The sequence below is a fragment of the Cololabis saira genome, chromosome 1, assembly GCF_033807715.1.
Source record: "Cololabis saira isolate AMF1-May2022 chromosome 1, fColSai1.1, whole genome shotgun sequence".
NCBI lineage: Eukaryota > Metazoa > Chordata > Actinopteri > Beloniformes > Belonidae > Cololabis > Cololabis saira.
The window spans coordinates 16,218,640-16,245,169 of record NC_084587.1 but is presented as its reverse complement, the minus strand read 5'-3'; the positions used below and the strand labels follow the sequence as shown (position 1 = coordinate 16,245,169).

The following is a 26,530-nucleotide window of genomic DNA, read 5'->3' as shown; positions in this document are numbered from 1 at the left end:
GCCACTCTTCCTCCTCCGTGCTCCATCTTTTGAAGGCTGATTTATGGTACCGCGTTACACCAACGCAGAGTCTACGGCGTAGGATACGCTGCGACACGCACCGTACGGTGCGCGTCGCCGCGTACCCTACGGCGTAGGCTCTGCGTCGATTTACCGCGGAGTCGTGCTGAGCGGCGTGAGGTCAACGCCCACTTTTTGGGAGGCGGAAGATGGAGAGATCCGCTCTCCTGCCGTAAACCGGTGGCTCTCGCCTGAGCGCCGCTTCTCCTCCTCCTGAGACTGTCCTGGTCGTCATGGGCTGCTGCGGAGTCCTGTGGAGGCTGTGAGGAGACGCGGACGGACGGCTGGCGCCGAGACCGAGCCGACATGTGTTGATTCGTCCAACTATGGCGAACTGATAACAGGTACGGCCTCCATGTTTGTCATTGTTAGTGTGAGTTACGCCAAAATCTCTCATAACTAGCTTTGCCTCGCAAAGCTAACCGCCTTTAAACGGATTTATCTAATAGTTGTCGACGAGTTAAATGAACTGGTTCTTTTTTATTGTGGGGCTGAATGTTGATGTGGCTGCATTTGCAGACGAGGTTGCGTGCGCATGTGTTTGTTATTGTTGCTTGATGGTTGGGTTCTCTCTCTCCCCCCCTCTCTCTCTCAATTCAATTCAATTCAAATTGGCTTTATTGGCATGAATGGTAACCATTGTTGCCGAAAGCATACATATACATACAACAAACCACAATACAATTAATACATGAAATATTAAGACAATTACAATAAATATTTAACATTAAATAACAGGGGTGGGACGATACGGGTAACTCACAATGCAATACTGTGGCGATACGTGGCCCACGATAACGATAATATCACGATATCTACGATATTCAATATACTGTAATAAATTTCATCAATGATATATCATGATATATGTGACTGAAAAAGAGAAAATACCCATAAAAAGGAAAACGTCTGTAGTTATGCATTTATTTAATGCCAAAACTTCATACAATGTACAAAGAAAGTGCATTTGTATAGAGCCTCACTGCCTCCTAGGCTTGTAAATGTAAACACTGTACAGCTGGACAAATTAAAGTGCATGAACATTAATAACATGTTTTATATAAACCAGGACAGTGCACTTTGTTTCTAATACTGAAAAGTCAGTAAGCAACTTAATTTTGCATAGTACCTCACTGCCTCTTAGTCTTGTAAATGTAAACACTGTACAGCTGGACAAATTAAAGTGCATGAACAATAATGCAGTGACAACCGCGTAAATCCATCCATAAAATATCGATATTTGCTGTCAGTTTATCGATTATTTATTGCGACAGAGAGAGCACCGATATATTGCAATATCGATTTTTTTCCCCCCACCACTATTAAATAACTAACACATGCATACAAACAGTACTCGAGTTTAGGGGGGATGAGGGGGATGGCATCCCCCCTGAAATAAAAACGGTCAAAAGCATCCCCCTTTCCATCCCTTATGTCATTTCATCAATGAATGTGGTTTTACTGCTATTTCAACATTTAGTCATCACCAGAAAAATAACTTATTTGACAATTTTCACCTGTTTCAAGTAAATTTTCACTTGAAATAAGTACGAAAAATCTGCCAATGGGCCAAGATTTATCTTCTCATTACAAGCAATAAAATCTTGTTCCACATGCAGATTTTTCTGCTTATTTTAAGTGAAAATCTACTTGAAACAGGTGAAAATTGTTGTTTTTTCCAGTGATGAGTCTTGTTTTAAGTGTAATGAGATTTTTTTACTAAAATGAGACATTTTAACTAGAAATAAGACAAATATTCTTGTTAAGATTTTGAGTTTTTGCAGTGATCCATTTTACTTATCCTGTGAAGGACAGAGTCATATTGATAAGTTCAGAAAAGTGTTTTTATTTTTGTGTTTTGATGTAAGCCCAGTGGATATTTAAAGCTTACAGAAGGCTGCATTTAACTGCTGCTATGTCATTCCTGCAGTATTTCTGCAGGTGTTTTGGTCAGTGCTATTATTTGTAATATATTATATTATTTGTAATCAGTGCAAATTATCTGTCCCCATATGATAAAATCCACCATCCCTCCTGATTTCCGGAGATATATATATATATATATATATATATATATATATATGTATATATATATATATATATATATATATATATATATATATATATATATATATATATATATATATATATATATATATACAGAACTATTTTACATTAATAGGCAGGGCTATAAGGAGACTGTGTTGTCTGGTTGTGTTTCTCTCCATCTATGACATGCACTGGTGTGTGAGGGCTGTCCTGAGGCCTGCTGTTGGTAGAGGAGGTGAAGCCTCAGGACCAGCTGGCTGAGGAGACTCTTCTTTAGCTTCTCCTCTTGGTTGTGGAGAGCTTTGTAGTGGTAGGAGTCGGGGGCGCTTGCTTTTAGGTGTTGGTAAAATTTGATGGCTCTTTTTTTGTATCCTAATTAAGAGGGGAAATTGTCCCAGTTCTGCCCTCTCTCTCTCTGTCTCTCTACCTCCCTCTCCCCCCCCCCCCTCTCTCTCTCTATCCCAACAAATCAGAGATGGATGGATGTAACCAAAGAGAAGGCATTTCCGCCAAAAAAGGGAAGACTTGGTGTAAATATCTCTAAAAATGGGAAACCGAATTTACTTTCCTAAAGAGGAGATACAGAAACATGCATCAGTCATTATTACCAGAGAGCCACGACATGAGTGAAATGATAAATTAAAAGAACATGTAAATGTTTTTTTTCCTTTTGAGATTACTGTTATTCTGTTTTTTATGTAAATGTTTCACTTGAAGACAATTAATGAATTAATTAATGAATTAACACTGAAAATATTTTAAATAAATAAATCTGCTTTAATTCCCCTTTTGTGTTTACATTTATAGGAATCTATTATAAGAATTACTCTATTATAGGAATTACACACATAGGAAGTACATAGTATTTCAGATTCTGTAGTTTGTAAGTGGTTGACAGCTAGTTATTTTAGATTTCTTGTCTTAAAATGTAAGATACTGGACCTTAGTTGGGCTGGTGGGTCAGCAGCTGAAAATTGACCGTATTTTTAAATCCAAATCTTGACAGGTATGTCCCCAGCCGGTGAGCGTGACGTGATGGAGGTGGGCAGCCTCCCCGTGGAGCTGTGGAGGGTGATCCTGGCGTACCTGCCCCTGCCGGACCTGGGCCGCTGCTGCCAGGTGTGCCGCGCCTGGCGGGAGCTCGTCCTCTCCCTGGACAACACCCGCTGGAGGCAGCTCTGCCTCGGCTGCCCCGAGTGCCGCCACCCCAACTGGCCCAGCCAGCCCCAGCGCGAGCCCCCGTCGTGGAGGGAGGCCCTGAAGCAGCACGCCCTCGCCACCCGCACCTGGACCCGAAACCTGCCGGAGCTCCAGTCCTCCGCCTGCCTCCTCTTCCTCCGTCGCCGTAAAGATCGCAGGGTTTGGCACGTGGGATCCGGGTGCGAGTTTGAGACCTTGCGCGGGGCCCTCGGCGTGGTCGGGCCGTACGATCGCGTGGTTCTCCACCCGGGAGTGTACGAGGAGCAGGCGGAGGTGGCGCTGAAGGTCCCCGTGGAGCTGGTGGGCGTGGGCCGGCTAGGCGAGGTGGCCCTGCTGGTGTGTATGGAGCAGCAGTGCCCCACTGCCCGGCTGTGTAACCTGGTATTCATGCCGACCTGGTTCTCCACCGTCGTCTACAAGGTGACTTTAGCAGCTTGTGCTTTCTAGTTTCTAGTTTTTAGGAGGGGGGGGGCTAAATTCTGCTGTTCTGCTAAATTTCAGTGCAGTTGTGAAGTTCAGCCCCAACCCTTGTTGGGCTCTTACATTGACCTCTCTTTCAGGTCACTTGAGGACAAAAATATCCTCAACCAAAAACTACAATAATAAAAACCCCTACAGATGAATGTTGCTTTCCACATACCGGTATTTGGCTTAAATCAGTCAGCTTTAATTTTTGGGACCTGACCTGAAAGGCTAGTATATTTATTCCTGGTGTATAATTGAGATTTAAGGGGGAAAAAATGAAATAAGAATTTCAAAATGCTTTTGAAAAACAATAATCTGATATGGAGTAATACAACAAAAACAGTGGCCAAAAGTTGAGGGAAAAATTACCTGAATGATCAATAAAGCCCCTAATGGTCTACAGGGGTTAAGATAATTTGTGGCAATTAAATAACATGTTAAATTTTATGAAGAAAACAGATTAAACTTGACGCATCTGAAGTTCTAATTCAAATTGAGCTTGTGAAATAAACCTATCTATGGTAGGTAACATTAGAGATTCAGGATTCAACAATGCCGGCTCTGTTTTGTATTTAAAAATGACCAAATCAGTGCTGAGTATTGTACTGTCTCAGAAAATTAGAATATTGTGATAAAGTTCTTTATTTTCTGTAATGCAATTAAAAAAACTAAAATGTCATACATTCTGGATTCATTACAAATCAACTGAAATATTGCAAGCCTTTTATTATTTTAATATTGCTGATTATGGCTTACAGTTTAAGATTAAGATTCCCAGAATATTCTAATTTTTTTCCATAGGATTTTTGAGTTATCTTAAACTGTAAGCCATGATCAGCAATATTAAAATAATACAAGGCTTGCAATATTTCAGTTGATTTGTAATGAATCCAGAAGTATGACATTTTTGTTTTTGTAATTGCATTACAAAAAATCACAATATTCTAATTTTCTGAGACAGTCCTGTATGTCTTTTGTTGTCAGCAAGTTTGTAAGTCAACCTGCTCTCTTGCTCTTCTAGACGTCATGGGGTCACATTCAACTGGACAACTGCAATTTTGAAGGAGCCCAGCTGCAAGTCAGAGGTCCTGGAACCTGCCAGGCTCGTTTTTGCTCCTTCTCACAAGGCAGCTCTGCCCACTTGCTCGGCGTCGCCCTCAGTCTGTTCGACAGCTGCGACTTCTCGGGGAGCGACACGGCCTCGGTCACCGTGGAAGGTCCCTCGGTGTCGGAAAGGAACTGGGCCTGTAAGTACTTGGCTGCGCTGGCCAGGACGTTCCCACCCGGTTTTGGTAGCTCTCCCAACAGCCCTCAGGCCGCTTCCACCGGTGAGCAACACCCTGCTGGCAGGAATGTCAGAAAGGACCATGTGAACATGGAGGACTGGAAAAGGAGGACAGGTGGAGACGCAGTGTGTCACGGCACAGTTATTGAAGACGGCTGGAGCGACGGGGATCGCAGCGAGGAAGAAGATGAGAACCGGGACGGAACTAACGACACTAAAAAAACATTTACATTGGTTTACAAAATCCCGTGTGAGCATCACGGCCTGTCACATTTGCTCAAGCCCCGGACAGATGGATCCCTGCCTCCCGCCTCGTCCCCCGCCCCTCCCTCCGTAACCCCTGAACCTCTCACCTTCCAGCAGGAACTAGACAGGGACCCGGAGGCGCAGATTCTGGCAGCGTCGACCCACGGCTGCATTCTCAGACGTTGCCTCTTCAGAGATGGGAAGGGTGGCGTACATCTGTCAAACTATGGACAAGCACGACTGGAGGAAAATGTGTTCCGGGGACTAAACTACGCTGTGCGCTGCATCCAGAACTCTACGGTAAACCAAATCAGACTAATTATTAGGGTTGTCCCGATCAGGATTTTTTAACTCCCGATCCGATCCTGATCAATTGAGTTTGAGTATCTGCCGATCCTCATTTTTCCCGATCCGATCACTTTTTTTGGCTCCCGATACATTTCGGCAATGAATTAATAAAAACATTTTTTTTTTAAAAAGGACTTAAACTAAATTATCCCAAGTTTCTTTTATTGTCCATTGGAAAACAACATGGACATATATTTCAACAAAGCTTATCAGCACTGGTGCCACAAAATCTAAAAACATGAAATTGTAAACTAAAACAAAAAATGCAGAATAGTCCAATAACAAAAATAAATAAATTTAACTTCAAAAGAGGTAGTTGAATGACATCCAGTCAAACTCAAAAACAAGAAAATACTTTTTGGCTTAACCTTAGTGCAACATTCTGAATGGCATGAAATGAATAGCAGCAGCTTAATGCAACATAAACAGATATAAAATGTCACAATTCAAACATGTAAACCATGTTAGTTTCACTTAATCCGTCACTTCTGGCCAACGGCCGGAAGTCACGCCGTCCGCTGGCCGGAAGTGACGTTAAATACAACGATATATAAAACGATTTCATATATATTAAAAACATTAATAACTAGGTATGTCCCGATACTTTTTTGGCCGATACCGATGTTTTGAAAATGCCGTGATCGGGCCTGATCGATAGGCTGCCCGATCGATCGAGACAACACTACTAATTATGTTTCTCTTAAATATAGGAAATGGATCTGAACACATTTACTCTTGACACACTAGCAACATATCAAGTAGAGGAAGTGTCTTGGATCATTAGTAATTTAGCAGCCGTTTCGTGTTCCTGTCGTTACCTGAGCCACCTCTTTCTGTTTCCCTCCTTCAGATCGTGATGCTAAGAAACGAGGTCTGTGAGTGCCGTGCATCAGGCGTGTTTCTCCGCCTATCTGCTCAGGGTCTCATTGCAGAAAACAACATCCACTCCAACGGGGAGGCGGGTCTGGATATCCGGAAAGGGGCCAACCCAACCATTCTGGTAAATCCTAATCAAACCCATGTTGTAAAAGATGGGAACATTTGTCTACATAATCCTAATACAAGTCCAGTGTTTATAACTTTATGCCTGGGTTGTTATCAGACAAATTTTAAGGTGTTTCAACCTCTTATCTTCAATTTAAGAGTTTTGATTCCACTGAAGCAACAATTTTTCCAGGAACCTTTAGACAAAATTAAAATTCTTATGCAAGTTTATTTGGTGCTGTTTTGAATTTCCTCCTCATTCATTCCAGTGTAACAAAATTCATAGTGGTCTGCGCTCTGGGGTTGTTGTCCTTGGCAATGGGAGAGGCTCCATTCGGAGCAACCTGATCTACAACAACAAGGAAGCTGGTGTGTATATCCTCTTCAGCGGGAATCCTGTGGTGAGGTATGTTGGACGTGAGTCCACCGCTTTTTTTCATTACTTAGATATTCAGTGAAATTTGGTATTCATTGTTAGTATTTTTAACAGCCTCTAGATGGTCCTCTGGAGGACAAATTACAAATGATATGAGATAGAAATCCTAAAATGCTATTTAAGTGGAGAAAAAAAATCATAGTAGAACCACATACCGGTACATTATAAATAAGATGAACATTCACACTGCTCTATTCAAGTGTCCAATTGAACCAAAACAGTGCAATGCTGCAACCACCATTCACTATATAATAATGTATTTTATTTCTTCTACTTTCCCTCCTTAGTGGGAATCAAATCTTCCAAGGTCAGGCAGCGGGGATAGCTATAAACGAGAATGGCAGGGGGATGATCAAAGGTGCGTCGGTGGGTCTGGCCCACGTCCTCAAGCACACACCCCATTGTATTTATCATTTATATGAAATAAACATCTTAATTACAGAAAACGTGATAAGAGAGAACCAGTGGGGGGGTGTGGACATCCGCAGAGGAGGTGACCCCATACTGAAGAACAACCACATCTGTTACGGCTACTCGGATGGCGTTGTGGTGGGGGAGAGAGGACGTGGACTTATTGAGGGAAACCATGTTTACTGTACGTCTGATAATGGCAGCATCAAAGCTGGAGTGTATCCTTCCATCTCTTATTTCACAAATGTTCCATTGTAAATCTGTTTTGTCTTTTTTTAGGTAACAAAGGCTGTGGCGTATGGGTTATGTCGTCCAGCCTCCCGCAGCTCTTGGGGAACTACATCACCCATAATTGTATGTATGGGCTGGCAGTTTTCTGCAGGAAGGACCCGGAGAACATCGAGGCCAGGGAGGGAAATTGGCCTGGACAGGAAGGAATTGGTGGAGATGGCAGCGGCGAAAGGAGGGGGGTTGAAGGAGAAGGAAGAGAGGGGCAGGAGAACTTTAATGAAGAGGGTGAGCTGTTTGCATGGGAGAGCGATCTGGACAGCGAGGATGAGCGGCACTCTGCTCGCCGCTCTATCAGCGTGGCCCTGGTGGAGAGCAACTGCGTGAGCTACAATGGAGGTATTACAATGAATGAATGAATGAATGAATGAATTTTATTTTTGTGTCATGTCCGAAGATCCATCCCTACAGGATTATAAGACACCAGAAACAGAAAATCATCAATACACAATATCACACATACTTAATTGGGAGCTGCATAATGTACACCGGAAAAACAAAATAAATAAATCAAAACCAGAATGGATATTTTTACATATATGTTACTTTTCTTCGCCTATCCCACGCTTTCTCCAAATAGTCAGCAAGTGCAAATATTTTATGATCAAAAATCCATTTGAGTCTCTCAGCATCGCTTACCCACATCAAATCCAAATTCTTACACCTATCAAATCATTTTTGACGCAGCTCATGATAGGACAATAAAATAAAAAATGGAACTCATTTTCAATTTCATTAATGTCACAGTAAGGACAAATCCGCTCTTCTTCTGGGACCCGTCGTTAACTTCCCGTCTCAAGGTGCAGAGGCAAGATTCCACAACGGATTTGGGCACATAATGATCGTTGTCTTTTAGATAACGAGGCACAAACATACTTTTCACAGCTATAACAACTTTTTATCATACTAAATATTCTTAATTTTGGTTTATACAATATGTCGTGTGACCATTTGATCTGATATACATTAAACAAGGCTTCTTTAGCCAAAGAGACATTCACAACGCTCACATTTTGAAATACATGCAATGCGCCAATCCTCATAAATATATCCTCTACTTCACTTGCCCATGCACCTTTTATTGTAACATCCCATTTTAATGTTTTCTTGGCAATTCTATTCTCTGGCATCTTCACTATTCTGTTCCATAAAGCTAACATACCACCTTTCCAACGTACCTCACATGGCTCCCATCCCATATCTCCCATTATAGCTTGTATGGGCGCGACATTTATTTGCTGCATCAAAATGTATAGTAGCATTCTTAATCTCACATATTTTTCTTTTCCCGTAGCGGTTGGTCTGTATGTGAAGAGCAGTGAGGCCATGAATGTCTTTGCCAACCTTGTAAACAACAACCGGGGCCCGGGCATCGCTGTGCTGCAGAGCAGTCAGCTGACCCGACTCGCCACAAACTGCATCCTTGACAACGAACGGGGCGGCGTCACGGTGGAGAAAGACTGCAGGGTGGAGCTTCGTGGGAATGGCATCTATGAAAACAGCGGCTTTGGCGTGAGGTTCATTGGCAGCGGGCAGATAGTGGAGAATGACGTTGTTGGTAACCAAGGATATGGGATCCAGGTCTCTGCAAGCCCGGATATTAAGGTGAAATGGTGTGATGCATCAGTGCACTGAAGTAATACGTCTTGTTTCACATACACACATTGCTATTGTGCACATACAGATTGCTTTTATTATTTTTGTTTTTAGATAATGCGCAACCGTGTTCAACCAACACAAGGCTGTGGTATCGCGCTGTTGGGGCCAGTAAAAGGCGTTGTCCATGACAACATCTTATTCCAGGGTCACCCGGGGAACAAGAAAATCCTCCTACACATGGACCCCGACATTGAGAGCTGTGTGCTTCGCAATAACAGTTTTCTAAGGCATAATAACAGGTAACTATGCAAGCATAAAAACAGAAAACATTCCAACTGTGATATGCTCAGTACTCGAGTTGAGGGGGGTTGGCATCCCCCCCTGAAATAAAAACGGTCAAAATCATCCCCCCTGTAAAACTGCCATCCCCCCTTTCCATCCCTTATGTCATTTCATCAATGAATGTGGTTTTACTGCTATTTCAACATTTAGAGTCATCACCAGAAAAATAACTTATTTGACAATTTTCACCTGTTTTAAGTAAATTTTGACTTGAAATAAGTAGGAAAATCTGCCAGTGGGACAAGATTTATCTTCTCATTACAAGCAAAGAAATCTTGTTCCACTGGCAGATTTTTCTACTTATTTCAAGTGAAAATCTACTTGAAACAGGTGAAAACTTTTGTTTTTTCCAATGATGAGTCTTGTTTTAAGTGTAATGAGATTTTTTTTTTACTAAAATGAGATATTTTAACTAGAAGTAAGACAAATATTCTTGTTAAGATTTTGAGTTTTTGCAGTGATCCATTTTACTTATCCTGTGAAGGACAGAGTCATATTGATAAGTTCAGAAAACTGTTTTTTATTGTTGTGTTTTGATGTATTAGATGTAAGCCCAGTGGATATTTAAAGCTTACAGAAGGCTGCATTTAACTGCTGCTATGTCATTCCTGCAGTATTTCTGCAGGTGTTTTGGTCAGTGCTATTATTTGTGATATAGATTTTATTATTTACAATCAGCACAAATTATCTGTCCCCATATGATAAAATCCACCATCCCTATTTTTTTTTTACAACTCAGGTACTGGATATGCTGACATTGCAGTTTCACTATCATGAATTAGTGAATTACTCATGAATTATAATTGTATTTAATTATCAAAATACCAGGGTGGCAGCAAAAGTTAGTGGTGCTGATTAGGTGTTAATCACAGTCCTTCATTCTGTTCTCTGGAGCTGGTGGGACACGGTGGCCAGAAAAGTGGGTTGTTTTTTTTCCCCAGAATGCAGCACTGCCATCCTGAAACCGCCATTGCCCTTTTTTTTTCCTATTAAAAACGTATGTGAAATTTTATTTGTGTATGAAAGCTTTCACCAGCAAAAGGAAACTGGTTCATTCTTCAAATTATGTGAATTTAAGTGCTCAATTTTTAAAAAAGTCCCTATAATCTTCCAATTTTAGTTGGATTTTACTAGCTGGACAGAAATGTACTGATAACAAGTATGGAAATTGTACTTTTTTTTTTAAATAAATCCTCTCATTTACTTCTTCTCATGTTTATATTTTTGTAGCTGTACACCAGGGCCGTCATGGATCCTAGAAAACCCTCCTCCTCGCCCACTGGCCACCTCTCCTGCGGGCATCTCTTCCTCCCAGTATCCGTCTGGACTGGGAATTTCCATGAGCACCAGGGTTGGCGCTACGGTGGAAAGTGGTTGCCACAATGGCAGCATGTTCTGCTCCATCTTGTGAATACTGACACAAATCTTTTTCAAATCAATGCGAATGGAATCCACTGGCAAGAGGTCCACATCTGGTCACCTTTCCAAGAGTGGAACAATCTAACTAGTGCAATAAACCATTAAGACTTCAAAGGACACCAGTTGTAGAATTAAGAGCCCATCCATCCCGTAAGGATGGCTCGACATTTTGAAAATCTGTAATTGTGCTTTTAAAAGAATCTTATGAACAAATGCCAATGTACTTGCAAAATACTAGCTGTTGAAGCTTGAACATAACTCCTTCAAACCTTTTTATCATCTTTGACATGAATTTCACTGAAGCTTTTTTTTTTTTTTTTTTTTAACTGTCATCTTCGTTGTTTTTGTCAGTTTGCTTCTGGGACTCCGGTTAGGAAATGCACATTTAGAAGTCCTAACGGGAGTCAGAGGCCTCGGAGATCCTTCACCTTCAGCTGTGATACAAAGTAAAGTAAAGCTGTGCCTTGTTTGTCTTTTAAAAAAAAAAAAACAATCAGATTGTAGCTATGGAACCAAGTGTTCATAATATGAGGTGTATATGCAAAAGAAAAAAGAGCCAAAATTAGTCTTCTGACTCTTGCACAGAGATGTTCTTTCCTGGTAGATCTGTGGTGTTTTGATTATGTCCTGTATGAGGTTCAGCTTTTCTTTGGTGTCAAACATCACTGGGACAAGTTACTGTCAACATAACCACTCGGCCGGTAACAACGAGAGAGAGAAGGAAAAAGTTTAGTGTGCAATACGTGATGTCGACAATTGTGCCTAAGTTGGATGTTCTGTCATCTAGAGGTTGTTTACAGCTTGTTAGTCTGCTTTTTTTGTACCTTAAGCAGTGAATATAAAGTAAAAGCATTGCATACTGACAAGTAAACCACTTTATTCGTTTACAAAATACATGAATAAAAAGCTGTTTGGTTTTTTTTTAATAGGCATTTCCACTTGTGGTCTTTTCTCAGTGCATTTTCTTGCGCTTCCGTCTCTCCATGAACGGGTCGTGTTTGACCAGAGGAAGAACCAGAGAGGCGTATTTGTTGTCATCGCGCAGTTCGGGGTCATTCTTGTTGCGACCAGCTGGTTTACTTAAAGTCAGTCCCATCGATTTAGCAACTTCGATCATCCTGTAGGAAAACATACCCGTGAGATCTGACAGAATTCCTCCAAATACACACAAGAAGGAACTTTCACAAATGACTGACAACCCAGATGGGAAAATATCTCCATGGCTAGATTAAACCGCCTTACTCCCACATCAATACATTAAGATATTACATAGTGAGTAAAATGTTATTTATATATCACCTTTCAAGGTAAAAACCACAAAGAACTTAAAAATAAAAAACAGGACAAATTATAAAATATTAAAACGAAGCAAAAGCAAGTTTAAAAATTTGTTTTTAGCTGCTTTCTAAGAGAAATTGCAGAGTCTACAGATCTCAGACTCAGGAAGGGAGCCACTGCTGCAAAGGCTTTGTCTCCTTAAGTTTTCAGCCGTGTTTGCTCCATAATGAGCAGACCCTGGTCACATAATCTCAGGGACCTGCTGGGATTTCTAATATAATGGGGTACCTGATCATTTAAAGCTCTATATGTTCAAACCAAAATGTTTAAATGCACTCCAAAGTGAATGTGGAGCCACTGCATCTGGATTAGTAAGGGGTTGTGGAAATGATGGCATGAATAATATCAGATCGTGACATGATTGGACTCAGCTTGGCAATATTTTTTTTAACTGATTAAAAAAAAGTGAGAAGGTGACTTAATGTGAGAATCCAAAGAAAAAACCCAGAGGTTCCTCACTGAAGGCTTAATAAATGAGGCAAGGGGGCCAAGACTGTACTATTTTAGAGAGAAACCTGTCAGGGGCACAAACAAGGACTTCCGTTTTTACAGTCAGTTGAAGAGAGAATCCAAACACCTAAGCAAGATCTGTATCTTAAAAACATCCTGAGGTTTAAAACAAAATGCAAAGCTGAATATCACAAGCATAGGTTTGATAAAAAAAATGTCTTTAAAAGAGCCTGATATATGCTGCAAAGGGAGCAGATATAAAATAGTCAATAAAGGCAGCAAAACCGACCCTTGTGGCAGACCGAAGGTGAATGATGAAGAAGAGGAATCCAATTTAGCAGCGGCCACAGAAAATTATCTTCCAGATTGATGAGAGGAAACCCATTTAAAAGCAGAACCTAATACTCCAACCCGGTGTTTCAACCAGGCAGGATATGATGATCGCTGGTGTCAAAAGCTGAGGTCAAGTTCAACAACAATAGGATGGAACAATGTCCTGCATAAGGATCATATTAGTGACTCTAAGGAGGGCTGAAGACTGAAACTGATCAAGGATGCCACGTCTATGTAAGGCGGCTGTAAGTTGCTTAGCAACAACTTTTTCTAAGATTTTAGAAATAAATGGTACTGCTGAAAAGACAAGAATCCAGGACGGCTTTTTTAAAAGACCTTTTTTGTTACCTGGCCTCAGTGATTCCCAGGTCACGTTGCAGCAGCGTCAGGTTAGCAGTCATGTGACTCATGTGCAGCAGCAGGGCCAGGCTGTACGCTGCCAGTTTAGACTTCATTGATGACGACACCACGTTCTGTATCCTAAAAGAAAATGGTTACATGAAAAGATGGAGCTGATGCACATTAATTGTCGACTCTCTCATTGAAGTCAACACAAAAACATCCTAGTTTAGAAAGTGCGACAAAATAACAAGTTTTTTTTTTTTGACGATCATACCTGCCATTGTTGAAAGTCTCTGCAGTGAAGGTTCTGAACAGTTTGTTTTGAATGATTCGGGGGCAGCCCTCCTCCAGCCCAACTGCACACAAACAGAAATGATTGCTTTAAGTGTGGATCTGTTTTTTTTTATCACTTTTCATACATGCCATGATGACGACAGCAAGATTTCAGGCCCTTGCATAATTTATTCCCTCAAATTATACTGGATTGAGGATAATCATGTTTTTCCCCCGTTATGAATCCACACTTTGCTGTAACTCCATTGTGAAAAAGCCTAACAGGTTTGAGGAAAATACTGATATATGTGAGTTCAAGAAATAGCTTCTTTCTGAGCACTTCATAATAAAAGGCCTGATTTTTAAAGTGCTGCAAAAATAAACGCGTCCAAACCGACAACGATGCTGCCAAATGCCAAACGCTCTTCAAATGCTCAAGTGTCCTCCCTCAGATTTCTGCTTCAATATGGTCCCATCTCACAAAAAAGGGTCTGAAATCTTTCCACCTGCACTGCATTTGACAGGAGGGATGAAGGAGAAAAACCATCACTCACACTTTCGGGAAATACTCCTCTGCCGTGCCAGTTTGAGGAGCAGCGAGAGGTAAAAAGCACAGCGTGCAGTTTCCTCTCTGTTTTTGTCCATAGTCGGTAACTTCTCCAGAAACTTCACAACAGTCAGGCACCTTTAATAAAAAAATAAGCAAAAATGTAAAAAAAAAAAAAAAAAAACAACCAGGGCTGCAATGCAATTAAATTTTGTTTAAAAAACGGAAAAGGAAAGCATGTATGTTTGTCGCCCTACCCTCCCTCGTCTGTCATCTTCTGCACCTCTTCTGGGGTGAGAGCTGCCATCTTGTCGCCACACTGCTCCAGAGCAGCAAACTCCACTGGAGTCAGGACTATGGAAATCAATTAAGGAGGGAAAAAACCCTTGCTGAAAGCTCTAAACGCTCTCTCAGCCACACAAACGCTGAGACAAACCAAATAAAAGATACGCTCATCGAATGGGTAGACGTCTTCTTGTGTGTCTGCTTCCGTGTTGCAGGGAGGCAGGTGGGAGGCAGTTCCCTGGGAGTCCATCTCCGCCACTTCCTGTTGAAGAGCTGAGGAGAGAAGGATTGGAGGGGGGTGTTTAGTTTACTGACATTATAACCAACAAACAGAGGTGTCAAAAGTATTCACATGCATTACTCAGGTAGAAGTATAGATACTAGAGTTAAAAAATACTCCTGTAGAAGTTGAAGCATCAACTCAAGTTTTTTACTCAAGTAAAAGTATAAAAGTACTGGTTTCAGAACGACTTAAAGTATAAAAGTAAAAGTAATGTAAGGGGGAAAAAGGCCATTAAGGACAAAAGCCATTGAAAATGAATGCATCTTAGTATAATGCAAATGTATTAAAGAACCATATACGTGTACTATTGAGCATTAACATGTTTCAGAGAGCAGGATATATGATGACTAGTTGCCTATAAGTATTGTAATGGTGCAAAAAGTCAAACTTCAGAGGCATGTTATCATTTATCCTAACCTTTATTGGAATGTACATCCAAGTTTAGTTGCAGGAATTTTGTGCCACAACTACAACCAAATTCACTCTATCCGGATGGAGCAATTTAACTGGATAGTTATTTTTAAAGGCCAAAATGAAATAGAGTAACGAGGCTGTTTTTAAAATGTAAGGAGTAAAAAGTACAGATAATTGCGTGAAAATGTAAGGAGTAAAAGTAAAAAGTCATCTGAAAATTACTCCAGTGAAGTATAGATAATCAACATTTCTACTTAAGTAAGGTAACAAAGTATTTGTACTTCGTTACTTGACACCTCTGCCAACAAAGACATTTAGGCTTAACGTAAGCTTTTTCCTTCCTTTACTGGCTTTTCATTCAGATATTTCCAAGAAACAGGCCCCAGAAACCCTGAACCACCATCACCACTCCACAACCCACACACACACACACACACACACACACACACACACACACACACACACACACACACACACACACACACACACACACACACACACACACACACACACACACACACACACACACACACACACACACACACACACACACACACACACACACACACACACACACACACACACACACACACACACACACACACACACACACACACACACACACACACACACACACACACACACACAGGACAAAAGCAGCTGTGCAGCTTGTCTCACCTTCCAGGCCCTTCTCCTCAATCACAGCGCTGGCCGCTTCAGCCACTGCATGGTGCAGCATATCGCTGCCCACCAGATTCAGCCTGCGGGAGCTCAGCGCTCGCTTCTGCTTGTTGGTTCCAAACGCCTCGATCAATGAGTCCACCTAAAGAAAAAGTGCATTAGAAGCAGTAATTTCCCACCAGTATTTACTTACGGAAAAACGAGACATTTGATGTTGTACCTTGTCTCTGTAGGACGGAGCCGTGTCCTCATGATTTGCAGCTTCTGTCTCTTCTGTGGGCAAAGTCACAATAACCGATAAACGCCATATCAAAGAAAACACTTTCCTCTCTAAAGATATTTTATTCTGTTATCCTTGAATTAAACTCCATATGTATGGCAAAAATATCACAATGTGCATCTATCAAGAGCGTAGGTTTGCATAGGGACGGTAGGGACATAACACTACCAACTTTTCAGGAGGCTCAAATTGTCCCCACCAACTTTTAAGCAACCTTATTTGCATTATATAATGAGTTCAGATATATAGGTAATTTAGATTGTCTTCCCAAATGTTGTAAGGATAGAATTGACCCTACCATTAAGTGAATTATTTTCATTATGTTCAGACTTACATTTACCCCTTTTCACTTTTCGCTGAATTTGCCGGCCCATTTTTTTCCCTTCAAACGCACGTTTGATTGGCTGATGACTTGACCAAACCAAATACCTATTAGTGCATTTATTTATTAAAATGTGAAAATGTATTTATTTATTTTTACATTATTTATTTAAAAATATTTTCATTTGCAGCCTATCTACACCACTGATGCATTTTAGAAAATAATATGATAAATATGAAAATAAGAAGAATGTGAAAGAGACAACCAATTAAAGCAATGTATTACTCTTGTGGTGAAGGACAATGTAGGCTAAAATGTAGTTCCATATATAGGTTATGTAGTAGCTAAGAGATTATTAATAAGTTTGTATTTATTGTCTATGTTAATATAATTTAAGTTATGTTCAAATATTGCAATTTAAATTGCTAATAAAATCCTGGAATATTCTGGAAGTTTTCAAAATGTTTCTTTAGTAGTTTTTGAAACAAAGGTTTGAATCGAACCGTGTATCAGGTGAACCAATACATATGAAAGTTAGTATAAGTCAATACAGATTCATTTTGCATTGATCATTTAGCCTATCAATTAATTAGGTTCATATTCGTGACAAATGTAGCCCTGACCCCCGTTCACCCAATCTGTTTGGTCTTATTAATGTCCCGTCCTCAGCAAAAAGTGTACATGCAGGTTATGCTGTTATATCGTCCCTACCAATGTTGAGACCAAACCTACGCCCTTGGCATCTATATGTGCTTTTACCTGGCATAACAGGCTGCATGCTGAAGAGCAGAGCGTTGTGTACCTCCATCTTCATGGTCTGTTTGTTCAGCACCCCAACAAAATATCTGAGGAGGGACCAATGATTACAACTTTGGTTTTTGTGTTAAAAAAAAAAAAATACAACTTTGAATTCAATCCAGAAGCCAGAACATGTCAAAATATGCAGCATATTCACTTACTTGCACCAATTATTGCATTTCAACGCTCCATTTCCAAAATTCTGCCCAACATAGGACATCCTGTCTGTTTCAGCAACCTAACAGAGAAACACACAGGAACCTCAGTCATCACATACACACCGTGGAAAAGCACAACCAAAAGTTTGTCTCACCAGTAACCGTCTTCTCTTTTTCCTGGGATCATTTTCCTCAGTGTTCTTGTACATGGTGAAATCCAATTTGTCTTCATTGTTGACGCAACCATTTGCAAAGCGGACTGTGAAAATCGAGAGAAACGTGTTACCATCTGATTCATGCAGCTCTCACTCGCGACAACAGCACCGTTCTGCTACCTGCTAAATCCCAAACGGGATTAAATCACGTTACTGTAGCTGCATTTGCCCTTCAAAGGATTTATTACGGGGAATAAATGAGATAGTCACCAATAACAGCTTGGTCGGATTCCCTCTCCTCTCCACAGCACACTAACTTACAGGAGGCAGCCATTGCTGTTGTGATATTTTACGTTTGGCGAGATGTTTCACTCCTCTGTTTTTCTGTGGTCACAAAAATACATTTCCGGCAGGACAAATGCAGAGTTGATTAAACAATTCAGATTTGTTTTTCTAGTCCAAAAGTCCTGCCCTTATATTCCTTTTTTTTTTCTTTAAAACATTTTGAAATATTTTGCATTGACTCAAATCAGATGAAAATATTGTATTTTTATCATTATCATTCAGCTCATCATGCTTTTATTTGCCTCATGATTCATATATATATATATATATATATATATATATATATATATATATATATATGTGTGTGTGTGTGTGTGTGTGTGTGTGTTTAATTATTAATTGTAATCTATTTATAATCTATTGTTATTCCTTATGTTTTGTACTTGGGCCTGTGTTGGCTGTGCTTTGTAAATAACGTTTGCTAAACTTGCGTAAAATATACAAATGCCATTGAGCAGCTCGATTTTTTTTGTTCAAATTTTGACATTTTGACTTTTTTCTCAACATTTCGACTTTTTTCTCAAGATTGTACTTCAACTTTAATCTCGACATTTCAACTTTTTTCTTGACATTTCGACTTTTTTCTCGACATTTTGACTTTTTTCTCGAAATTTCGACTTTTTCTCGAAATTTCGACTTTTTTCTCGACATTTTGACTTTTTTCTTGAAATTTCGACTTTTTTCTCAAGATTGTAATCCAACATTAATCTCGACATTTCGACTTTTTTCTCATAATTTCGACTTTTTTCTCAACATTTCAACTTTTTTTCGACATTTCGACTTTTTTCTCGAAGTGCATAATGAAAAAAAAAATCTGCAACATGTGTTGCCTTCATTCTAATGCTTATACAAGACTTTTCATTTTTTTGCGGCTCCAGACATTTGTTTTTAGTGTTTTTGGTCCAAGATGGCTCTTTCAACATTTTGGGTTGCAGCCCCAGTTTGCAGCAGGGATGTTTCCATCTTGATCGACTACAATCTTTGTAGTTGAGCATCACTCCCTGGCCGCGAGGCTGCAGCAGCGACACCCCGTGGTGAAACGGGGGAAGTGCAGGGCTTCACCTCTGCGAGGTCATGGACGTGGAAGTGAAGCACAGCGCCCCCCTGTGAGTCTGGTTGAAAAAGAAAAACAACAAAAAAAACGTCTGAGTAAGGCGATATTGGTACAAATTACAACACACACACTACATTCAGACATGATCGATGCTGATTCTCATTATCACCATGAGCACTGTCTTAAACAGCATTTCAGCATGTCAGATTTAAAACACAAACGGTGTCCGTGAACGCAGCACAATCCGGCCAGCAGCAGCCAAATTATTCAGACTATACGGGGAAAAACTGAGAGGAAGTGGACTGCAAGAGATGTTGGACGTAGCACTGGAAATGTTAGCTGTTTGTAGCAACATTTAAGGATATTTTAGCCTTGATAGAGTAAATAATTACCCCGGAGGAGCTCATGTCGCCCCTTGTGCTGTAGCTACCAGCAGTTAGCTGCGCTGCAGACAGCTACATTTAGCCACTGCAGTTTCTTATCAACACTTTTCTTAGTTTTTATAACTGCTTCTTGGTCTTAGCAGTGTCGGAAATTTGAAGGTAATGTTACATGCTTGGCTCTATTCTCGTCTGTCATGCCAGTGTATTTGTATGGGCTAACTGGTGGTGCTGTTAAGGGGGGGGGGGTGAATGTTGTTAACTGGAATGCACATGTAAAAACATCTGAAATGACTTAAATGAGAGGTTATTTCCCAATATATTACTTTTAACAACGTGATCAGCCCACTGGAAAGGAATTGCTGTTAGTATTAGTCATTTTGGGCCGCATTTTCATGTCATTTGGTCATTAGTGGTAATGATAGTCTGCAAGCAATAGTCTGCCCCCCTTTTTATGTCTCCTAATCATCATATTCATCAATGATATGGCCAAAGCTGTCCTAAAGTTGTTTATTTTGTAGCCACTGCAGGGCCGGTTCTAGAAAATGATGACTAGGGGTGCATTTCAGATCAGAGGGGGTGCACATGCCTGGCACGTTATTCAACACTAAATTATGCATTTTCCCATAATTTCAAGCGGAATAATAATAGCAAAACAAGAATATTTGAAGTGTATTTCAAGTGCATTTTTGCAGCAATATCGCTGCAGAACAAAGAAAATGCTACATTTAGTCTGGACTACCTCACCCATCAGAAAATCTAGCAACAGAAAATAAAACATAGCAACAAAAATAAATTTAACCATAAATATACAAGACTGTCTCAGAAAATTAGAATATTGTGATAAAGTCCTTTATTTTCTGTAATGCAAAAATGTCATACATTCTGGATTCATTACAAATCAACTGAAATATTGCAAGCCTTTTATTATTTTAATATTGCTGATCATGGCTTACAGCTTAAGAAAACTCAAATATCCTATCTCAAAAAATTTGAATATTCTGGGAATCTTAATCTTAAACTGTAAGCCATGATCAGCAACATTAAAATAATAAAAGGTTTGCAATATTTCAGTTGATTTCTAATGAATCCAGAATGTATGACTTTTTTTTTTTATTGCATTACAGAAAAATAAAGGACTTTATCACAATAATCTAATTTTCTGAGACAGTCCTGTAAACTTGCTTGCGTCGTTGTGCTTGAACCACTTCCGAATATCCATCGTTACTTTGTGTTAACGGAGCAGCAGAGAGCAGCGTCTTGCTGGTGCAGGAAACTGCTGGACGCAGATGAGTGACGGACACTGGCTGGTTTATGGTTCTGCGTTGCACCAACGCAGAGCTTCCAGCGTAGGATACGCGGTGATGCGAACGTACGGTGCATGTCGCCGCGTGTCGCCGCGTATCCTACGCCGTAGGCTACGCCGTCGATTTAAGGCGGAACCATAAATCAGGCTGATGCGCGCGCATTTGTCAGTTTTCTTTTCGTCTTTTCAACTGAGCATGCAAACACATAAACTGAGGGTGCAATGCATGCTTTTGCACCCTCGTAGACCCGGGCCTGAGCCACTGCATAAGGCACAGCTCCATAATGAATAATCTGTTTATTAACTTGTAGATCTTGGCTTGTGTGCTGGTCTGTCTGCAGGGGCATGGATTTCCCTGGTCACTTTGAGCAGATATTTCAGCAGCTGAACTACCAGCGAGTCCATGGCCAGCTGTGCGACTGCGTCATCGTGGTGGGAAACCGACACTTCAAGGCCCACCGGTCGGTGCTGGCGGCTTGCAGCACCCATTTCAGGGCGCTGTTCACGGTCGCAGAGGGAGATTCGAGTATGAACATGATCCAGCTGGACAGCGAGGTTTGGACTTTTAACAGTGAACAACACGCCCACTTCTCTACTGTGCACAGATAACATGGTGATAAACTTTGTCTGTTTGCAGGTGGTGACAGCCGAAGCATTCGCTGCTCTGGTGGACATGATGTACACGTCGACACTGATGTTGGGAGAGAGCAACGTCATGGATATCCTCCTCGCTGCCTCGCATCTGCACCTAAACAACGTGGTCAAGGCTTGCAAGCACTACCTAACCACGCGCACGCTGCCTATGTCCCCCTCGTCGGAGAGATCCACCCACCACCACCCTCAGCAGGAGCAGCAGAGACACAGACAGCAGCAGCAGCAGCAGCAGCAAGCTGCAGACTTGGCTGCCAACCCCAGTCTGGCACCTAACCCCAATCTCGCAGCGAGCGCCGCCACCTCAAAGCTGCAGCGCTCCTTCTTGCTGCAGCAGCTGGGGCTCAGCTTGGTGAACTCTGCCCTGGGGGGGATTGAGGAGGACAGAGTCGGAAACAGATTTGTGGAACAGAGGGCGTCTTTCCCAGCCCGACGCCTCCACAAACGTAAGCCCTCGCACGTCCTGGGACTTTCAGAGGACCGACCCAGACAGAGGCAGCGGCCGTCCGGCCCCAACCTGGGCTTGATGGGAGAAGGCGCGGGGAATGCAGACCAAGAGGAGGGGGCACTTCTCTCACCTGACTCCCACAAGATGGGGGATGAATCCAAAGTGGACGCTGCAATCACTGGCTTCGTGTCTCAAGATGACCCTCAGATGCCGAGTCAGTCAGACAGCGGACGCTGTGAAGGGGAGAATGTGGGGAGGGTCCAGGGAGGAGTGAGTAAGGAAGAGGACATGGGGGATCAGGACCATCAGGACAACACAGCAGGAGTCAAGGTGAAATCGGGGATTGAGGAAGAGGAGGCTGAGGAAGAGGAGCAGAAGGTAAACAATCGTGTCAAATCACAGTTAGGCCCAATCCCCATACACCCCCTACTTTCTTTCACTAGCCCTACTTTCTTTCACTAGCCCTCCCTCACTATCACGGCAGTAGCTCAGGTGGTAGAGCGGGTCATCCAATGATCGGAAGGTCGGCGGTTCGAATCCGGCTCTGTCCCAGTTGCTGTCGTAGTGTCCTTGGGCAAGACACCTTACCCACTTTGCCCCGTGTGAATGTGTGTGAATGTTTGGTGGTGGTCGGAGGGGCCGTTTGGTGCAATATGGCAGCCACGCTTCCGTCAGTCTGCCCCAGGGCAGCTGTGGCTACAAATGTAGCGTACCACCACCGGAGAGAATGTGTATGAATGAATAATGATCTAAGTGCAGCACTTTGAGATTCATTGAATGGAAAGTGCGTTACAAGTTAAATTCATTATTATTATTATTATTATCACTACCCCTAAAAAAGAAGGGACAGATTTTAGGGCACTTGAAATCTTCCCAGGGGCCTGTCCCAATACTCCCCCTACCCCTACTTCCAGCACCACCCCTAAAATCAGGAAGCTGAGGCTCAGTTTATCCAAATAACGCCTGTTAAGAAATTTGACCCGATGTTTTTCGGAGATGAGAAGAGCCGCCGGCTCGGAGCAGCAGCAGCCGGAGTACAGACTTGATCGCCCTGCGCCGTCCCGGGGAGAAACCTGCAGCTCTGTGGAGAATTACCGCTGGCTGAAATAAATCATTTAGGAAGATAAATGTTGGTTTAATAGATGAAATCTAACAGTTGTAGCTACGCCTGTTAAGAAATTTGCGCCGAAAATTTCGAGATTTCTGCCTGCCGGCTCTGGAGCTGATTTATGGTTCTGCGTTAAATCGACGCAGAGCCTACGGCGTAGGTTACGTAACCTCCGCCATAGGCTCTGCGTTGGTGTAACGCGGAACCATAAATCAGCCTTTATTCTGGCGTGATCTTCGCAACAACAGGCAAACGAGTGATTATATACATTCACTGAGTGAATATTATGAAAGTAAAATATATATTTCTCGCTAGCAATGTAATCAAAACGCATTTTTATGCAGAAACTAACTCAAAATATTGATTTTATTCACTAAAAAATAAGAAATGTCCGCCATGTTTTTGTTTTTTTTTTATTCAGTCCGCAAATGACGACCAAAAGCATTCTGGGAAGTTTTTCTGGCCCTAGATCAACTAGTGAGCATCGGAAATCCCTCGATCCGTAGGGACAGATTCATAGCCACTACACTAGTTTTCTTCACTCCCCCTAGGTGAAAAGAGGAATTGGGACACCACTACCCTCACGGGAACGCACAAAATTTAGGGCTAGGGCTGAAAACTAGGTAGTGGTAGTATTGAGACAGGGCCTTGATCTATAAGATTGGGTTATTAACTTGAACCCAGTTCAAGTTTTTTTTAGTTTTTTCATAGTATTTAATTTAGGAACGGTGACAAACTCTAAATTGATTTTATTTATCTCAGTTGACCTTGAACAAAGCAACTTTTTTTGCTTTCCGTAGGTGGTGGTGAAGCGGGAGCCGCTCAGTTCCCCCGAGCCGGTGGATGAAAACAGCGACGTGACTTCCCAGGCGGAAGGTAGCGACCCACCAGAACCGGGCTGCCAGGAAGAGGAGGAGAAGGTGGAGCTGAGCCCAGAGAGCAGCGATCGCAGCTTCACCTCCGAGCCCCAGCCCAGCTCCGACCCTCTCCTCCAATCCAACGCCCAGCTCCTCCTCAAGAGCGCCATGGCGGGGGGCCCCGGGGTCCCGGGAGGCTTCGGCTGTAATAACGGAATGAGCGGAAAACCCACTTTCAACATTTCTAGCTTCCTCAGCCCCAAGGATTTCGGGAGAGGAGGTCCGGGGCTGGTTGCCGGGGACGATGACCTCCCCAACACGACGACCGGGGATGCCGTTGCACATCACTTTCTGCTGAGACAAGAAGCTGCTGGAGCCGCCGGCTCCGGTCCCTCGTCTCTCCTCCCGTCAGGTCCGCTCGGCGGCGAGAGCAGAAACAGCTATGGGGATAACCTGCAAGCTGATTCTCTGTTCCTCCGCCCCCCACATGATGTGTTAGGAAACCCCAGAGGAGGTGGCGGCAGCGCGAGCGGAGGACACGGAGGAGTCGATCCATTTAGTTTGGACTTCCAGCACTCCAGTCTGGGGCTCCACTCCCTGGGGCGGCCCCCGAGAGGGGCGGGAGGGGCGGCCGCTCTGGGCTATCCCGGCTTCAGGCGGATCGCTCCCAAGATGTCCGGCGGCGTGGGAGGAGACGGAGGAGCGGGGGGGGTTCTTCAGGACTCTGCGTCCTCTTCGTCGCATCTGGCCGGTCCCCTGCTCCTCAACGAGAGCGGCGGGTACGACATGAGCGGCGGCGGCAGGCCCACGTCGCTCCCGCCGCAGCTCACCCGGGCTTCGGCAGACGTTCTCTCCAAGTGCAAGAAGGCCCTCTCGGAGCACAACGTCCTGGTGGTGGAAGGGGCGCGAAAGTACGCCTGCAAGATCTGCTGCAAAACCTTCCTCACCCTGACCGACTGCAAGAAGCACATCCGCGTGCACACGGGAGAGAAGCCGTACGCTTGTCTCAAGTGCGGCAAGCGCTTCAGTCAGTCCTCACATCTGTACAAGCACTCCAAGACGACATGTCTGCGCTGGCAGAACAGTAACATGTCCAGCGCCTTGCTGTAGAGCGACCTCATACAGCAGGTGGGGGGGGGAATGCATGAGAATCCGTGATAAGTTTAAGGTCCTATACACTCCAGTATTTTTTAAAGTTGTGACATGACACGAAAAAGATCTCATAATCTGTTCAGTGTGAATGAACCAGCCCAAAGATGGACGTGTGCATCTAATCACGTGTTCTCAAGAACCAGTCCATATTTTCAAGTTTCCATGTTGTTGTGAACACATTAATGCTGTAAAAATCCAGGCCAGTCTGAACTTGTTTGTCCTCGCAAGATTGCAACTGTGAGAAATAAGAGGGGTCGTAGAGGGATGGAAAATCTCTGATCAATTTCCCAAACTTTCCATGAGAAATCAAGCTGAGACGCTTTAACATATTCTAATCTGTTGTGAAAGCATTTTTAATAAAACTTTTGAAGTAGTTTTGACTCCCAGTTACGCAAACAATCCCAGATGTGTTGTTCTCCACACATCCAGGATGCGGTTAGATAATTGATTGGAATATTCTGCATTAGTTCAAATAATTTACAATTGATGCCACACGAACGAATATAAAGAACGCACAGTAAAGAGTCAGATATCATCGTTATGTTAATGAAAAATGCTGTTACCAAGGTTACATTAAGCTATTTCACGCAGCAGTATCAAAGCTTTCTTGGCTGGATATAGTTGTTTGACTCGAATAGGGCGTTATCAGTCATCCTGGTGTGTTACTGAGGGGCTCTATACATCAGCAACGGTATGCAGGCGTTGGAAATTCAAATGACTTTGCATTAAATTGGATTGTTTAATCAAGTAAATAAACCAAAATTATGCCCAAAAAAGGGATTTTGACTCCCGTTTAGGTTTCCTGTCATAGACTGACCCGCGGTTTTGTAAATTTCCAGTTATATCTCGTTAATATCCTTCTATTAATCATCCCATCTCCTCATCAGTTTCCACGGAAAGTTTCCAACTTTAATAATTCCTAGAATTTTGTAACTCTGCTTGGCGATGATTGACAGTTACGCTAAAACACAAATGTGATGCAGCCACCTCTGATATGTCACATTTTGTGTTTATTTACACTACAGATTTACAAAATATGTAGCACTAGCTGGCAATATTGAGTTCTCCCAACTGTTCGTACTAAGTGTGCCTTAGTAAAGCACAGACCTTCAAATAGACTGTGGAGAAATGATTCAGTTTGTCTGCCTGATATTTATGTAAATACAAAGAAATCCTGGTTGCGTGCTCATGATATTTGATGTTGTCAAAAAAAGAAGAAGATATCTAGACAGTCAGAATCTGTGATGCACACTTAAGTTTATTTGAAACTTTAAAGCAGCACAAATGGACTTTTGCAGTTTAATCTTGGCAGGGTCTCCAGGAAGTGTGGAGGTGAAGTCACACGTAGTCCAAGATTTACTCTTGTTTAGACCCTTATTTGGTCTGTCTCTTGATTTTTCCTCAGTCGTTGCGTCCTCCAGTCTCTTAGTCTCCTCTT

At 42.3% G+C, this 26,530-nt stretch overlaps 3 protein-coding genes across 3 annotated transcripts; 2 read left to right on the top strand and 1 right to left on the bottom strand.

Annotated features, from left to right (window-relative positions):
- The first annotated feature begins 209 nt into the window (after window positions 1–209).
- Window positions 210–12,178, top strand: fbxo10 (F-box protein 10). The gene is made up of 11 exons (XM_061711936.1): window positions 210–404; window positions 3,116–3,729; window positions 4,796–5,605; window positions 6,504–6,653; window positions 6,907–7,043; window positions 7,361–7,431; window positions 7,516–7,668; window positions 7,764–8,111; window positions 9,067–9,377; window positions 9,483–9,670; window positions 10,944–12,178. Exons 2-11 carry the CDS (start codon window positions 3,118–3,120, stop codon window positions 11,122–11,124), a joined length of 2,961 nt encoding a protein of 986 aa, XP_061567920.1. The 5' UTR covers window positions 210–404; window positions 3,116–3,117; the 3' UTR covers window positions 11,125–12,178.
- On the bottom strand, window positions 11,990–18,228 carry polr1e (RNA polymerase I subunit E). The gene is made up of 12 exons (XM_061712041.1): window positions 18,062–18,228; window positions 17,792–17,895; window positions 17,640–17,716; window positions 17,440–17,525; window positions 16,299–16,351; window positions 16,076–16,220; window positions 14,866–14,973; window positions 14,673–14,769; window positions 14,423–14,553; window positions 13,870–13,951; window positions 13,602–13,733; window positions 11,990–12,250 (listed from the first exon to the last, which is right to left on the bottom strand). Exons 1-12 carry the CDS (start codon window positions 18,123–18,125, stop codon window positions 12,085–12,087), a joined length of 1,245 nt encoding a protein of 414 aa, XP_061568025.1. The 5' UTR covers window positions 18,126–18,228; the 3' UTR covers window positions 11,990–12,084.
- A 1,169-nt stretch (window positions 18,229–19,397) lies between these two features.
- Window positions 19,398–25,629, top strand: LOC133421955 (zinc finger and BTB domain-containing protein 5). The gene is made up of 4 exons (XM_061711809.1): window positions 19,398–19,732; window positions 21,218–21,431; window positions 21,514–22,353; window positions 23,884–25,629. Exons 2-4 carry the CDS (start codon window positions 21,222–21,224, stop codon window positions 25,048–25,050), a joined length of 2,217 nt encoding a protein of 738 aa, XP_061567793.1. The 5' UTR covers window positions 19,398–19,732; window positions 21,218–21,221; the 3' UTR covers window positions 25,051–25,629.
- Window positions 25,630–26,530: the final 901 nt, after the last annotated feature.

Bases quoted from the DNA above. Each gene is read 5' to 3' on its own strand.
- LOC133421955 (XM_061711809.1), top strand. From the start codon at position 21,222: ATGGATTTCCCTGGTCACTTTGAGCAGATATTTCAGCAGCTGAACTAC. The intron at 21,432-21,513 runs GTTTGGACTTTT...GTCTGTTTGCAG, and splicing joins TGATCCAGCTGGACAGCGAG to GTGGTGACAGCCGAAGCATT. The intron at 22,354-23,883 runs GTAAACAATCGT...TGCTTTCCGTAG, and splicing joins CTGAGGAAGAGGAGCAGAAG to GTGGTGGTGAAGCGGGAGCC.
- polr1e (XM_061712041.1), bottom strand. From the start codon at position 18,125: ATGGCTGCCTCCTGTAAGTTAGTGTGCTGTGGAGAGGAGAGGGAATCC. The intron at 16,221-16,298 runs GTACAACATCAA...CTTTTTCTTTAG, and splicing joins CTCCGTCCTACAGAGACAAG to GTGGACTCATTGATCGAGGC. The intron at 12,251-13,601 runs GTAACAAAAAAG...GTTTTCCTACAG, and splicing joins CTGGGAATCACTGAGGCCAG to GATGATCGAAGTTGCTAAAT.
- fbxo10 (XM_061711936.1), top strand. From the start codon at position 3,118: ATGTCCCCAGCCGGTGAGCGTGACGTGATGGAGGTGGGCAGCCTCCCC. The intron at 5,606-6,503 runs GTAAACCAAATC...TCCCTCCTTCAG, and splicing joins GCTGCATCCAGAACTCTACG to ATCGTGATGCTAAGAAACGA. The intron at 8,112-9,066 runs GTATTACAATGA...CTTTTCCCGTAG, and splicing joins CTGCGTGAGCTACAATGGAG to CGGTTGGTCTGTATGTGAAG.